Source organism: Neoarius graeffei, chromosome 2, assembly GCF_027579695.1.
Source record: "Neoarius graeffei isolate fNeoGra1 chromosome 2, fNeoGra1.pri, whole genome shotgun sequence".
Taxonomy (NCBI): Eukaryota; Metazoa; Chordata; class Actinopteri; order Siluriformes; family Ariidae; genus Neoarius; species Neoarius graeffei.
The window spans coordinates 67,701,594-67,719,078 of NC_083570.1; the positions used below are offsets into that span (position 1 = coordinate 67,701,594).

A 17,485-nucleotide genomic window follows, 5' to 3' on the forward strand; every position below is an offset into this window, starting at 1 on the left:
ATCCGGCAGCTATTTACACCGGATCCAGTGTAAATAGCTGCCGGAGCCAACGTCCGAGGCTTGCTCCCCCTCAAATTGAGCAGCGCGCTCCGGCTTGCTCCCGGAGTGCTCCGGCCGAGGTTCTGGAGCGCGCTCCGGCTTGCTCCCCCTCAAATTAAGCAGCGCGCTCCGGAAGCCGGATGCGCACTGCTTAATTTGAGGGGGAGCAAGCCGGAGCGTACGTCAGTGAACAATCCTGGTGGAAGCAGGTAAACGTCGTTCTCTAAGCCTGCTAACCTCAATTTTTGCAAATACCTCTCCCTCTGCTCGCCCTGTAAATGCCCTACGTCGCTGGATAGTGAAGGTGTTTTCTGCATCTCGCTCCTTTTTCTTTTATGTTTTTCGTTTGTCGCCTTCCTCGCATTCAAACTGATTCGAGCCGAAGTCCACTACATGTCCAAAATGGTGGTCGCGTTTACGAAGGTCACGTGACTGAAAAGGGTCTATAAGGAAAACAGTTAATCAGAGGAGTTAAACGCACAGCATATGAAGGAGCATAATGAAGTTTATATAGCAGACAGACGCAAGCATCTCCTATGGCTGAAGCAATGACAGGATTATAATCAGCACACACTATTGGTTGTTACTGGCAAGGAAACGGGGTTATTTTTCATCCTCAAGCTTATCAGTGGACTGCTAGTTATTTCGATGTACGATGAATGGGATGTGCTAATTGCTAGCTATTTTTCCCCAGTCGACTCAACAGGGATCTGTCAAGTCAGTGAAAATTCCTCTTACACTGCCAGTGTAACATGAGAAATAAGATATATAACAATCAGACAACTAAGATGCACAAGTGGTGTTTTTCAATCAAATCTGTGGAAATTGATTGCTAAAAAGCAGTCGAGAAGTGTCAAACTTAGATCTGGAGTGCTTTATGATTCTAAATCAGAGTGCAATTGATATTTTCGGCTCACTTTCTGTTTGGTTTGGCTTCACAATGCACATAATTAAAGAAACCAAAGAGAAATGGGGTGAATTTGGCTGAATGGCATGCAAGACTGAAAATGTCCTTGTAAAACTCTTGGTGAGAAATGCAGCAATTAAATAAGGTAAACAAACCTTTGAAAAATGTGCGTAGAGATCATAAACATCGCCTGAGCATGAACAACACTGATCTAGCACTAAACAAATGATTAGACAATTAGAGAAATATCTACTTTTAAAAAAATTCTCCCACCAAATCCACTGGGTTCTTTTTTTCTATTTTTACACCATTTTCCTGTGGTCCCTGCTGTGCTCTCGCCTGCCCAAACGAACATATGAAGACATGTTAAATTCAGCCAGTGAAGGCCTTGGTAATTAGTCGATCAGTTGGCTGAACTCATCAAGACAGAACAATCAGATCTCAAGGGTATGAAAACATGGGGCTGATGATATTTTTCACATCATCCACTGTCTGGAAATGTCTGGAAACATTAGATAACTCATTTAGTAGATCTCAGGTCATTGTCTTGCAGAAAGATGAGAGCTGATGAGGCATTTGGTTGGATTTGAGTAGTTATCGAGAATACAGCTTAATGTTGCTGTCAGTCACATCAATAAGGAAAAAATGAAAATTTTACTGGCAACCATACATGCACACACCATGTTCCACAGTTGAGGTAGACTGCTTTAAATCATTAGGTGTTTCTTTCCTTCTCCACACTTCTCTGTCAATCTTTAGCTCACCTGTCTGGAAGTCTTTATCCAAAAACTCTTCCATATACAATTTCATATCTTGAGGCAATCTATGTTTTAAGTGCACCGGCCCCTTTTCAATTTAAAAACAAAACCTGCCACCATGATGCTGCCACCTCCATGCTTCACAGTTGAGATGATATTCTTCACATTAAAATCCTCATGATTTTTCCTCTATATACTGTATACACAGCCAACCATCATGGTGAAACAGTTCCATTTTTGTTTCATTTGACCAGAAAACACCAGTCTGGCTTTTTTATGCCAGTCTTTGAGTCCGGGCTTCTTCCTAGCACAACACCCCTTCAGGCCATAGTCATGGCAAAGTCTCGCTCACACCAGAATCTGGTCTTCCCAGGCAGTCTCCTGTCCCAGTACTAACCAACTCTTAAGGCGCATAGGTCTCTGTTTCGATAGCCCTCAGCCTCTCACCTATAGACCCCTTTCACATGACGTCACCGCACCGCGAGATTTTGTTAGGCGCCATATTGGAAGACCAAGTACATGCACTCACAATATAAAACAAAGTACGAGCGAGAGTAAAGTGACACGATGGATGATAATTCGGGTTATGTGAGTACATTACCAGCTGCAGAAAGGGCACGGTATGTGGAGAAACTGGCTGTGATTGATGGGTTTGACCCATATGATAAGACTCGGGGCAAGGGAGAATGGAAACATAAGGAGGACCGGACACCAATTCTGCCATCTGTTTGCTACCCAGACATTGTAAACTATTTGTTGTTTACACCCAGTGCCTACACTCAGTGTTCGAACTATGCTGATATTTTCGGGGGGCCCCTTTTTTTCCCTTGGGGGTGTGTGTGCTTGCGCTTGTCTCAGAGCACGGATCTCCAAACACATGAGAAGCCTATCTTACGCACATATCACGCGGACTCCACACCTCCACACACGCATCGCGTCTGAAGTCATAACTCATCAGGGGAAATCGTGTCCGCATTGGCATGTTCAAAAAAACAACCTCGCGTCAACAATGATACCACACGCAAGGAAAAAAAAAAAAAGTCAGGCTACTCAACAACCAACCTGGCAGCAGCGAGCAAGCCCCAAACCGTCCTAAATTATTATTATTATTATTATTATTATTAAATTGTAGAAGTCTGGGAGGCTTGCTCCTCATACAGTTATCAACTTGGGGCCAATTTAGCATGTTTTAAATCTGAATTTCTTGCGTTTGCTTACCTCAAAGTGTCCACAGATCATGCACAGACTTATCCATTATATCCACAGTTTTTTGCCAAGTCTCACACAGGTTTCTTTCAAGTCTACCGTTGGGCCAATAAATCATAAATAAAACAGCTCAGATTTGTTTAAGTCGTTTGCCACTCCACTTTATTCTCGTGGGTTCACATACTGCTGCCGTTATTATCCCCTTATCACGAGTTTGTTGGTCTTCCAAAATGGTGCAGGGTCTGTTTACTTCCGGTTTCAGGTGACGTCAGTGAAAGGGGTCTATACAGCTAGGCTTACAGTGAGGGGTTAGTCCTCTGGTAACCACAAGAGTTTGACTTCCCCACTTGCATTTGTATTGCAGCGTGCCTTGCCAGATGGTAGTAGGTACCATTTTTTAGGATAGTCTTTGGTATGACCCGACCGCGAGTAGAACGCATGATCTCCTGGTCGAGAGGCAGACACGCTAACCACTAGGCTAACTTGCGGTCCATAGTGATGTAGGAGTCTCTTAAATGGTGGATGTGCAGGTACCTGATGCTTCCAACTCCCTTCAATAGTTCCTTTGTTGCTGTCTTGGGGTTTCGCTGAACCCCGTCAGACCATTCATTGTTCATCCTTGGGAGATCATTTGTGCCTTCTTCCTGAACCATGCAGTGTTTGTGTGGTCCCAAGATTTTTATATTTGGATACAATTGCTTGTACAGATGCTTGCTGTACCTTCAGTCATTTGTAAATTGGTCATATGGAGCAACTGGACCGAATTTTTCTCAACTTGGCTCAGTTGCTTGGGTTTTCTCATGGTATCAAGGGCAAAAAGGCCCTGTCCCTTAAAATAAATAAATAAAAAATTAAAATAAAAAAATAAACAGGTACAGGTGTACTCCTAATCAGTTCTTATGACATTTAGCCAATCGGAAGAGTTTAAAAATCATACATTTCTGGACTCTTCCAGACTGTTTAAAGAGACAATCAGCTCGGTGTATGTAAATGTGTGACCCACTGGAATTCAGATACAGTAACTCTTAATTGACTCTTAAAAATGGATGGTAACATGAAATGAGTGGAGATGTGGAGAATTGAGATTGGAAGCCCTTAACCTTGGTGCATGTAAACTTTGACCTCAACAGCACTCTGTAGCAAACTGTCTGATGTTGATTTCATGCTGCTGAAAATCTTATTGTGTGGTCTTTGACTCACACACTAAATCCTGGATAACGTATTGTGTATTGTGAACTGTTTTCCCCTCAGCTCTGTGTGAGCAGAGACAAAACAGCACAGTTGCATGTCAGTTAGTTACCATGGGTTACTTTGCATCTCTGAAACTGGATGGCAAAAACTTACTAATGCTGTGTTCACACTTACACCGGTACGAAAGTGGTATAACTGTATCGATACAAAGTATACCGGTACAGTTTAGTGCATCTGTCCACACTAGCGAGAAATGTTTGCGGTTTTCTTTCACGGTAGTTGAAATGTGCGTGCGCGAAATGTTTCCGTGGTTACCGAGTAACTTCCTTCCGAGAATATATGGCATCCGTTATTTCGAGATCTCGAGAAAACAAAACAATTATTCCGTGATCTCAAGAAAACAAAATTGCTTCATGATCTCAGCTGGATCACTGTATCTCCGTCGGTAGAGACGAAGCCAGGCCAGTCTTCTGCGGAGGTGCCGCGGACTAATTTTGAAATTATCTCTTATTAAAAGACTTAATGCAATCTCTCCGTGTCAACCCCTGATCAAAACATTGCCTTATTAGGTGATCGATTATTCCAGACATTCTAATGACCAAAGTTGCGTCTATACAGAATGAGAAACAGCCCCAAAGTCAGCTCATCACAAGTCTCTTGGCGCACCTGAATGAACCATTTCTCAGCTGTTTACTCGAGATCATGAAATAATTGTTTTGTTTTCTCGAGATCTCGAAATAACGGTTTTGTTTCCTTGAGATCTCGAATTAGTTGTGATGTTTTCTCAAGATCCTGAATTAATTATGTCGTTATCTCGGGATAACAAGGTGAATAAAAAATAAGGATTATATGAAGGGCCTCTCTCGGCTTCCGTACGGATGAAACAACGTGTGCGTGCTTTTTGTTGTCAATATACAGTCTGTATTTCTGGTGGTCATTTATTCAGTCGAATCGTATAAAACGCGTGAGGCAGTTGAGAAAGAAACAAACGAATCTCCGTTCTTCACTATTTATTCAGCGAAGACATCGATTGAGGTGTGTGACTTTGCGCATGCGCATTATATTTGTATCGATACAGAACCGCTTCATCTGTCCACACTACAGCGAAGCGCTACGAAACCCATACATCTGTGGGTTTCGTACCGATACAGTTATACCGCTACAGTACCGGTATAGTTGCTAGTGTGGACAGGTGTTGCGGTACGAAAGTAGTTTCGTATCCGTACAAAATCCCTAGTGTGGACAGGGTATAATACTTCCTGGATGTCCTTAATGTGTAGGCCACACTACTAATTGTGCTAATTTGCAAACAGTAAATGTAGTAAGAGAGAGGCAGCCTAAGATCGCCCACTAAATCTCCTTCACTACTGCTTTCCCTTGGGAGGACTTGTGGCAGATAACATCCAAGAAGCAGCTGATTATTTCCCTGACCTTTATGGAACAGCTTCAAAGAAAGCAGTGCTTGGTAAAGCCACCTGACTTCAGGTAATTAAGGTAAAGGGCAAAAGATTCAAAGGCATTCTAGGTCACGCATCAATGTAGTAGAAAATCTGAGAAATAATGACATTTTTAAAAACTATTTTTTTGGAGAACTCCCATTTAAGTGTGTCCCCATGCGGTTTTGGACGGAACCAACTAGAACATTTAATTTTCTATTTTAGAATTTAAACAAAGAAAAAAAAAAAAACCTGACAACTTTCACTACAAATGAAATGGGTATTCTGGAACAAAATCAAATCCAACATCTCATTCTCATCTCATTATCTGTAGCCGCTTTATCCTGTCCTACAGGGTCGCAGGCAAGCTGGAGCCTATCCCAGCTGACTACGGGCGAAAGGCGGGGTACACCCTGGACAAGTCGCCAGGTCATCACAGGGCTGACACATAGACACAGACAACCATTCACGCTCACATTCACACCTACGGTCAATTTAGAGTCACCAGTTAACCTAACCTGCATGTCTTTGGACTGTGGGGGAAACCGGAGCACCCGGAGGAAACCCACGCAGACACGGGGCTCGAACCCGGACCTTGTTGCTGTGAGGCGACAGCGCTAACCACTACACCACTGTGCCGCCCCAAACCCAACATGTAAAGCAATATTTAAATAGAAATATTTTTATAAAAGGGTATCATCATGACCTCCTCCATTTAAACTATTAAACCAAGAAAGAAGCCTTTCCTCAGAGCATCTCACAAAACGCAGCACCTGAACTTCAACATCGTTAGAACTACAATTGGCATTGGTTATGAACATCAGGTGACAAAATGGGATTTTATACAAAGAAAAGCAGCTGATAAAGCCACTGTAAAGCATGGAGTTGAATCAGTGATGCTTTGGGGATGTTTTGTGTCTGGTGGGTGGTTCAGGGGCTCTTGTGAAGATTGACATCATGAATTTGCCTAAACACCAGGATATTTCAGCTCAAAATCCGGTTGCCTCTGCCACAACTTCCTGACAGGTTTCGATAGATGGAGTGGAGCCAAAAATGGCTCCATATCAACACACATATTTTAAAGAAACTAGCCAACCAAACCCTATGGTATGAAGTGAAGAGGGAGATCGACATGTACAAACCTAACTGTTCGACATGAAGGAGTGGAACAAGATCCCCTACAGCCCTGTTAAACATTAAAGGAACACTCAGGAAGAGTGGAGTCATTCTACTTAGGGTAGGTGTCAAAATCTCATCTCATTATCTGTAGCCGCTTTATCCTGTTCTGCAGGGTCGCAGGCAAGCTGGAGCCTATCCCAGCTGACTACGGGCGAAAGGCGGGGTACACCCTGGACAAGTCACCAGATCATCGCAGGGCTAAGTGTCAAAATATTAGTTGCAAATAGTTTTGAAAAAAAAAAGGATTAAATAAAACAATATAATGCAATATATTGTCCCTGCATGTTTTGCTTTATATTCTATATGGGTGTGTGTGTGTGTGTGTGTGTGTGTGTGTGTGTGTGTGTGTGTTAGATGAACGCGACTGTTTTACTGGGAAATACACCGCTTCTATTTTTCATTTGTGCTACATCCAGGACATGGAGAACCAAAACCGTGACATAATTCTCTATACATCACTCATGAGGAAATCAATGGTTTTGATAAATTTGCGTACTTTTTGTGAATGTGTTTATATAATAAAAATATCACACGTTGACTTGAAGATATGAAGTTTATCTTCTCGTGTTGAAAAACTGGTATTTTTCATACAAAATACATCGTGGATTGGAGTGATGCATTTTCCCATTTTTCACTCCAATGATGTCGCTCCCAGTGTTGTCCCGCTGACTAAATGCACGTTGTCAAAATGGTGAACTGGTTCAAAATTAAAATTCTTTTGATTTGCTTGTGTATTTTTTTTTGTGGACGTGTCCATATAATATAAAGAACTTTATATGGTGGCGAAAATATATTCATCTTTGAGCAAACATGTGAAATATTTTTTTAAACACAAGAAGATAAACTTCATATCTTCGTGCCACAGTGTAATTTTCTTTATATTATATGGACACATCCACCCCCCCAAAAAATTATATATGAATAAAAATCCCTGCAAGTTTATCAAAAGAATTTTAATTTTGAACCGGTTCGCCATTTTGACAACGCACGTCTAGTCAGTGGGAAAACACCAGGAGTGACATCACCGGAGTGAAAAATTGGAAAATATGTCACTCAGATCCGTGATGTATTTTGTATGGAAAAATAGGAGTTTTTCATCACAAGAAGATAAACTTCATATCTTCAAGCCAGCATGTGATTTTCTTATTATATAAACAAAAAGTACCCAAATTTATCAAAACAATTTATCAATTTCCTCACGCGTGACGTATATAGAGGTTTGAGTCACAGTTTTAGTTCTCCATGTCCAAGATTCCCAGTAAAACGAACAAACACGCGCACACACACACACACTACAGCTGAGAGGCTCTAAAACAGATACAGCCCCGATTCCAAAAAAGTTGGGACAAAGTACAAATTGTAAATAAAAACAGAATGCAATGATGTGGAAGTTTCAAAATTCCATATTTTATTCAGAATAGAACATAGATGACATATCAAATGTTTAAACTGAGAAAATGTATCATTTAAAGAGAAAAATTAGGTGATTTTAAATTTCATGACAACAACACATCTCAAAAAAGTTGGGACAAGGCCATGTTTACCACTGTGAGACATCCCCTTTTCTCTTTACAACAGTCTGTAAGCGTCTGGGGACTGAGGAGACAAGTTGCTCAAGTTTAGGGATAGGAATGTTAACCCATTCTTGTCTAATGTAGGATTCTAGTTGCTCAACTGTCTTAGGTCTTTTTGTCGTATCTTCCGTTTTATGATGCGCCAAATGTTTTCTATGGGTGAAAGATCTGGACTGCAGGCTGGCCAGTTCAGTACCCGGACCCTTCTTCTACGCAGCCATGATGCTGTAATTGATGCAGTATGTGGTTTGGCATTGTCATGTTGGAAAATGCAAGGTCTTCCCTGAAAGAGACGTCGTCTGGATGGGAGCATATGTTGCTCTAGAACCTGGATATACCTTTCAGCATTGATGGTGTCTTTCCAGATGTGTAAGCTGTCCATGCCACACGCACTAATGCAACCCCATACCATCAGAGATGCAGGCTTCTGAACTGAGTGCTGATAACAACTTGGGTCGTCCTTCCCCTCTTTAGTCCGAATGACACGGCGTCCCTGATTTCCATAAAGAACTTCACATTTTGATTCGTCTGACCACAGAACAGTTTTCCACTTTGCCACAGTCCATTTTAAATGAGCCTTGGCCCAGAGAAGACGTCTGCGCTTCTGGATCATGTTTAGATACGGCTTCTTCTTTGAACTATAGAGTTTTAGCTGGCAACGGCGGATGGCACGGTGAATTGTGTTCACAGATAATGTTCTCTGGAAATATTCCTGAGCCCATTTTGTGATTTCCAATACAGAAGCATGCCTGTATGTGATGCAGTGCCATCTAAGGGCCCGAAGATCACGGGCACCCAGTATGGTTTTCCGGCCTTGACCCTTACGCACAGATTCTTCCAGATTCTCTGAATCTTTTGATGATATTATGCACTGTAGATGATGATATGTTCAAACTCTTTGCAATTTTACACTGTCGAACTCCTTTCTGATATTGCTCCGCTATTTGTCGGCGCAGAATTAGGGGGATTGGTGATCCTCTTCCCATCTTTACTTCTGAGAGCCGCTGCCACTCCAAGATGCTCTTTTTATACCCAGTCATGTTAATGACCTATTGCCAATTGACCTAATGAGTTGCAGTTTGGTCCTCCAGCTGTTCCTTTTTTGTGCCTTTAACTTTTCCAGCCTCTTATTGCCCCTGTCCCAACTTTTTTGAGATGTGTTGCTGTCATGAAATTTCAAATGAGCCAATATTTGGCATGAAATTTCAAAATGTCTCACTTTCGACATTTGATATGTTGTCTATGTTCTATTGTGAATACAATATCAGTTTTTGAGATTTGTAAATTATTGCACTCCGTTTTTATTTACAGTGTGTACTTTGTCCCAACTTTTTTGGAATCAGGGTTGTACAACAGACTGGCAGGATTTGGAATACAAAGTGAAGGAGAGCAAGTAAATAAACAATATTTATTTCTCATTCAGAAAGGGAAATGCAGACTTTTAAACTGATATTGTTACGGTTTTATTTTCCACTTATCTTAAAAAAAAGCTTAAAAGCACCAAATATCATGCTGCGATAAAATTATTTTCTTTGCTACATTAGTCAAACCTTTGTTCTTGACTGTACAGTACACAGCACAGGATCTGAACAGGAATTTTGATTTGTCTGGAAGAAATCCATTTTCTGTCTTTATAAAACTGAAGTAACAGTAACTTCATGAATAAATGAAGGCGTTTTTTGCCGAGTGGAAGCAACAACTAATATTCCCCGACACTGTTAGTCAAGCAAAAATATATTAATCAAAAACACTGTCACAATATGAAGCGCAGAAATATTTTCAACTAATGGTTAAAAAAAAGTATATAATTCATAGTTTTAAAGCCATAAAAGGAACTTGTCTTGTTTTGCATGTTTATGAGCTAATGTAATCAGCCACAAAAATAATTAAAGAAATAGTAAGATAAGACATAAGAAATGATTTCATACCAGTGTACAGTATAGCATTCCAAAAACTGAGAAAAAACCCACCTGGCAAGCATTGTAGAGCAGCTGGTGCTCAAATTTCTTGATGCCCAGGATCTGCTGGAACATCTCATAGAGCTGTTCTTTACTGAGGATGAGCTCGGACACTGCGCTGAAGGGCATACGTCCTTGTGACCGCCGCTGGTCTTCCTCGCCCTTGAAAATGATGTCGTACTTGGTGATCCAGGAGCTCAGCACGGTCTCTTTGCTCAGCCCGTCAATCTCGGGCAGGCTTCGCACGCGACGCTCAATGTTCTTCTTGAAGATCTCACGGAAATCACTGGCTGAGCAGCCTCCACTCTGTACCATACGTGTTACACGCTCACTCTTTAAAAAACCCTGGAAGAAAGGAATTGAGGTGTTCAGTTAGTTTATGTGTAAAAACATTATTTTCTTGAGAGCCATGGTTACGATGTACTGTATGTAATTTCAACGTCTCCTCTCTAAAACATCTTTTTCTTTTAAACTAACTATAAAAGACTGAAATAAGAAAGGGACTGCTTGGGTGAAAGGAAAATGTGCCACTAACCACGACATATATGATTACATAATTTTACTGTTATTTACGGTTTCTTTTAGCATTAGCACCATTTCTGATCTGTGAAACACAATGAAACATAAAAGCAGCAGCAGATGGGGAGATGTTCATCTTCTTCCAGCAGTTAATGGGGTGGAACAAAGTCGATTTAGCTGCACTGCCTCTAAAATGACTGAAATATATTCATACTAAACCCACAAGGACTTCAACTCATGAGGAGAAACTCATGCGCAACATGAAGAAAGGTGGCAGCTCACACCAAGAGCAAATGAACTCAGGCTCCACATGAATCATTTGCAAAGTCCGAATCGGAAGTGCATTTTAAGAATAAGTCAAATGTGAAATGTATATACAAGTAAGAAAACGAGCAAGACACATACGTATGGTTCAGAGCTTCATAAACCTCCTGCTGTATTATTTTTCATATGCATTTTCTTCAGCGTCCCACACATGCAGCATGAAAAAGTGATTGCAATTATTATCCTGCAGGGCAGAATTATTCACTTCCTCCCTCCCTGTTGAGGTGTCTTGGCTAATTTGAAGCAAGCAATAATAACAAAACAAGAATAAACATTCCTCCTTTACCATAGTGTGTACTTACAAGGTCTTGTACTGTAAGCTCAGCTCCATATATTCCTCAAGTACAAGTTACTTGCAGCTACACTACTATACCGGTTCGATCATTTCTAAGCTTGGGAGAAAATACTAGGAAAACCTAACTTCGGGTTGTATTCAGAGTTGAGTTCCATACGATTAGTAAGGATTTAATACTGAAATTGCACACATCAGTGCTCGGATGTAAAGACTGGCTTGTGCACAGTTCTGAAGTTGTGCGAGTTCAGCAGAATGGGCCTCGTTTCTCAGATCTCTTTTGTGAAGTCGTGTACATGTTTGTCTAAACCAAACTGAACTAAAAATTCACCAACAGATTTGAAAAACTTTCAGAAATTGTTTTTCTGCTGTTTGATGAATGCCGTTTACCTTTACATTTCCAGGCGCGTACATGGCACGGCTGATTTGCATTTGGTGACGCCTAAAAACTATAAAAGAAAGTTCACACAGCTGAAGTGAAAAACAGCAAAAATAAGACTATCAGACATAGAATTGGAAGTTATTGTGACTCACGTTTATGCCAATAAAATATATCGTTTAACAGTGGACATAAATTTGTTTTCTTTCTTTCTTTCTTTCTTCATGTTATTTATTTATGGGCAGTTCTTCAGTAACTGAATTACATTCACAGCAAAATGTAGTAACTTTTTTTTTTTTAGTTGCAGTACTCAAGATAATGGTATTAAATAAAATTTCACACTGTATGGGGTATCTTTTGACCCTAAAATAAATAAATAAATTTAAAAAGGGGAAGAAAAAAAAGAGAAAAATTGGCTGTGTTTAACTCTGAATGCAAAATCTTTTTTTTTTTTTTTGGGGGGGGGGCAAACTTTCTTTTCTTAAAATTCAAACCAAGATTTATTTGAAATGACATTGCTATAATTGGGGTGATGATTTTTAAATATGGTTTTCACTACATTTAGCCTTGGATTCCATACTTTAGGAATATCACTGAGCTGACAAGTTAAGGCAACCTTAAGAATTTCACAATTCTGTCCTTGGCCTTCCTAAATATTTAGTCAACAAACTTCAGACTGTCCAGAACGCTGCAGCCCGGGTTATTCATACGAAGGGCAAATACGATCACATAATGCCTGTCTTACAGGAACTGCATTGGCTGCCAGTTGAATTTAGAATTAGGGCCCGTTTACATGAGGATGCTGTCGGGTAAAAACGACTAAATATTTTATCGGAAGTGCCTTTCGTCTACACGGGGATGGCGTTTCCGAGGCTGAAAAACGGAAAAAATTGAAAACGCCTTCCAGAGTGGATAAGTTAAAAACAGCCGCCATTGCATATCCGTCTAAACTAACCAATACGCGAAACTCTGCTCGGATCTGCTCACGTCGGGTACGCGTTTACGTCATACATGTGTCATATACTGTACATGCCAGCCCGGGAAGTAAGAAAGTAAGTAAAAAAGTAAGAGCATGTCTGATTACATCGATCCAACGGACCTTCAAGCTGCTCTGGCAGCTTTAATAAACGTCCAGGAGTCCTTCGAACATCTATACCAAATCTGCACATATACCGTTAATGAACAGAGGCGGGTATAGTATGCTCTTACTTTTTTACTTACTTTCTTACTTACCATAGCCAGAGTAGTCAAAGTTTTCGCGGCGCAGATGTGCAGATCAGACAAGACGGAAGACGTTGCGCATGCGTGCAGACATAGCGGAGGTCTTTCACAGCACCACCTAGCTGCCTGGCATGCACATCCAGTTGAATTCCACACATTTATGCGTCACCATATAGACGCGGATTTCCTCCTTGAAAACGGTCATGTAGACGCGGAAAAAAGTGAGAACGAAAACGGACTTTTGCATTTTTGTTTCAGACTGTCCCCGTGTAAAGTGGGCCTTATGTTCAAGATTAATCTATTTACTTTTAAATGTCTGAATGGTCTTGCACCTTCCTACTTACAAGAACTTTTGAGTGTTTGTACCTAGAAGAACCTTACGTTCCTCTACTTCTGCTATCCGGCTTGTCCCGGTCTCCTACAGACTGAACAATTATGGTTTTGGGTCTTTTTCTTCACATGCTCCGTTTCTTTGGAATAAACTGCCTGACCATGTGCGCATTTCCGAGAACGTTAATGTTTTCAAAGCCAGACTTAAGACGCATCTTTTTAGGCTAATCTATAGCTGTTTAGTTTTTATTTATTTATGAGCCTTTTAATTAGTTATGGATTAGTTATTGAATTATTATTTACTAGGTTTGTGATTGTAAAGCGCTTAGAGCATATTTGTATAGGTGCTATATAAATTGTATAATAATATATTAGTCCAATTGCTCAGCTATATTTATGAAATACATAATCTATTTAAACTCGATAGTGTAATCCATATATAAAAGTGCAGTAACTTATCAAAAAATTTAATTATTTGAAGTTGACCAACCAAGGTTTGCATTAGTTAGTCTTCTTATGTATAAATTCACACAAGGAGAGCAAATGTGCTGCTCTCCCTCCATGGAAGGATGCCTTTGTCCCTTTCTTCCTAATGACTGGCCGAACTACTACTGGCCATCTTTATGCTTGCATTTGTACATGATCAGTTATCATACAACACTGAAAAATGCAGTAGCTATACATTCTGCGCAGAAGCACACATTAAAGTGCGCATCACGGGTAAATTCAGGAGCAAGCTCAATGTGATTCTCCTATTTTGTATTAAACTTTGGTCAAATAGCTGTAACATTCTGCATTCTCTGCAATTTTTTCACCTTGCGCAATACCAGAAAAATTCAGTTGAAGCAAATTGGTCCGCCTCTGAGAAAACTTGGCATTTGGATTTCCCGACAAACACTGATTTTCGTGACGTCGCGTGCGGGACGCCTCCCTCTGAATCCTACGTCAGCGCTGGTTTGTTTATGAGAAAACGACCTGGTGGTTTTCTGCAAATTTCTTCAACGTTATCACGTAATTATTAAAATGGTTAACAGATGTATCGTAGGAGGGTGTAGCAACACCAATCTTGATGGGATTAGTACTCATCGTTTCCCAAAAGACCGGACAATGAGACAGAAATGGGAGCGCTTGGTCTACACAGGCTGTGCACCTATACAGGTGCTGGCGCTTCCGCACGTGACGTCACGAACCTGGCTCTAGACTCCCTTGGGATTTTTCCAGATGCGTTTTTTTTTTTTTCTCCTGTAGACAGATGGCCTTGTACAAAATTACCCTTCTGGATGAGTGTGTAAAGGGACATACTTTCATATACTTAAAAAAAAAAAAACGAAATTGGTCCAGAATATGCACTTTAACTCTGACACCCTCTCAGACTGCTTTTAAAGGCAGATCTGTACAGTGCTAAATCCTCCAGGCTAAAGAGGAGAGGCACCATTCAGCTTATCAGCCCACAGTTCAAAAGCCAGCATCTGTGAGGATATGGGAGGGGGGCCGGACATTAGTGCACATGACATGGGAAAGCTTGCATTTCTGGAAAGGCACCGTTAATGCTGAATGATCTATAGAGGTTTTGGGGCAGCATGCTACCATCCAGACAAAGGGTAGGTCTTGCTTATTTCAGCAAGACAATACCAAACTATATTCTGCACTTATTACAGCTGCATGGCTCTGTAGTTAAAAAAAAAAAAAAACTAGATAGAACTCTACGCCAACAGCGTTGATGGGGATGCCTCCGCCTGGTAGACTACACACCTTATTAAGTTGTGATTTGGGGATGGACATTTGACCTCACAGTAATCTTGACCTGTGACCTTTTAACCTCAAAATCTAATCAGTTCATGTTTGTCCCAAAGCGCACAAATGGTGAAAGTTTGGTGAAATTCCTTTCATTAGCCTTTGAGATATCGCGTTCACAAGGTTTCGGGACGGACGCACGCGTGCACGGACAGACAGACAACCCGAAAACATAATGCCTCCTGCACCTTAAGGTGGTGGAGGCATAAATACAACAAAGGAGACCCTGAACTGAAATCTTATTATAAGGCAAGACATTTGGAACAACATTTCACTTTTAAAACTGCAGCAAGTGATCTCCCCAGTTCCCAAATGTTTATAGAACGTTGTTAAAAGTAGAAGTGATGCAACACAGTCGTAAACATGCCCCTGCCCCAATATTTATGCCTCCGCCACCTTAAGGTGCAGGAGGCAGTGTGTTTTCGGGTTGTCCATCTGTCTGTCCGTCCCTCCCGAAACCTTGTGAACGCGATATCTCAAAGGCTAATGAAAGGAATTTCACCAAACTTTCACCATTTATGCGCTTTGGGACAAACATGAACTGATTTAGATTTTGAGGTTAAAAGGTCACAGGTCAAGATTACTGTGAGGTCAAATGTCCATCCCCAAATCACAATTTAATAAGGCATGTAGTCTACCGGGCGGAGGCATCCCCATCGACGCCATTGGCGTCAAGTTCTATCTAGTTTTGAAATATACATATGTTGCTGGCACCAAATTCAGAACAAGCATTTTTTCCACACAACAAAATAAAAGATTTAACATTTGATACGTTGTCTTTGTACTATTTGCAATGAAATACAGGGTTTCCATCATTTGCAAATAACATTGCTTTTATTTTCGTTTTATGCAGCGTTCCAACTTTTTTGGAATTAGGGTTGTATGTGTATCTCTTGTGTAGAAGTTATATTAATGCCATTATCTGCCTGCAGAGATACTTACAGCCTGCAAAGTGTGGAGCTAGAGAGCAAACCAGGCAAGATCACTCTTGTACATGCAGGTCACAATCCAGAAGAATAAGTATTACTTTTCATGACTGGATGATCACGCTCATGGATAATTATGCAGTTAATTTTTGTGATATGACCATTGTAATTAAAAACAGCAGTACACTAATACATGTTCACATTATATCATAACCCCTATAATTTCCTGCACACCTAGCAGAGATACAATGAATAATGAAATATATATAAAAAAAACATGAATAATTCATCTCAAGAACAATATTGCATTATGGCTCAATAAACATGCTAGAGAGAAGACTGCATTACTTGTGTTGACATTACTATTTGCTTTTTCTGGTCAAGAGAGAGTAGATGTGTACAGGGTGCGATTTGTCAAAAAACCAGAAGGGGGGATTTTTTTTTTTTTTTTAAATCATGAAAGGTCACAAAATTAAGGTAACAATAGGCTAACAGCTCAATAACATCCGATGATATCAAATGAATAACACTAAATGAAAACGAACACTAAACCAGAGATAGTACAGTAAATTCATCTTCCTATCTCTCTGACTAAATACACGAACACTAACACAACAAAGTTCGCATTGCTTGTCGCGTTGCTGTGATGTTTCTCTCCCTCCGGATTAAATGGACAGTGACTTGAAAATCAGTGAAATACATGAATAGTAAATGAACAGTTTGCTCTGATGGCGCAGTTCACATTGTGCGCAGCTTTCCGATTTAAACTGTTTTTTTCTCATCCTTATACTTCCTGTTTCATGGACTGTAACGGATTTGCTTATTTAGTAATTTTAATACAGAATTTACTCTGAAATTATAATCAATCAGACACTCCAACGCCCCCCCCTAAAAAAAAAAAAAACGGCCGTGAAAAAGGCGGCATCCGCCAAAAGGCGCGCTGTTTGCATCCCTGCAGATACATTGTAGATAATAACATCTTTGCGTTCTATGAGAACGCAAAGATATTGTTATTATCTAAAATGTATCTATTTGCTGGGGACATTCGTGAACATCAAAGCTGCCACTTCGGGTCATTTTGAAAGTGAGTGCAATGTAGACCATAGAAAACTGTGTCACAACATGCCTGTCATGTCAACTTTTTTTTTGGTTTGTTTGTTTTATTGACGGGGTTGTCCCCGAGTATTTTTTTTCAGCAGAGATAAAAAACCAGAGGGGGGGGGATGATCCCCACCATCCCCTCCCAGCAAATCGCACCCAGGATGTGTATACAAGGTATTAAAGATGCATACAGTTTTGGTCAGAAGTTTACATACAGTGACATGAATGTCATGGCAATATTTGGGCTTTCAGTAATTTCTTTGCACTGTTCTTTTTCTGTGGCAGAATGTACAGCATACATCTTTCATTAAAAAAAAAAACACTAGAATTTGGTGCACAAGTTTCTTTGGG

At 40.4% G+C, this 17,485-nt stretch overlaps 1 protein-coding gene across 3 annotated transcripts in view; it reads right to left on the reverse strand.

Moving 5' to 3' along the window:
* The window catches only part of cadps2 (Ca++-dependent secretion activator 2), a 364,308-nt gene that overhangs the window by 227,931 nt on the left and 118,892 nt on the right, over positions 1-17,485 (reverse strand). For all 3 annotated transcript variants that reach the window (XM_060914773.1, XM_060914772.1, XM_060914771.1), the window contains exon 3: positions 10,261-10,593. In XM_060914773.1, the coding sequence (XP_060770756.1) occupies positions 10,261-10,593 (333 nt within the window). The remainder of the gene's footprint in view (positions 1-10,260; positions 10,594-17,485) is intronic.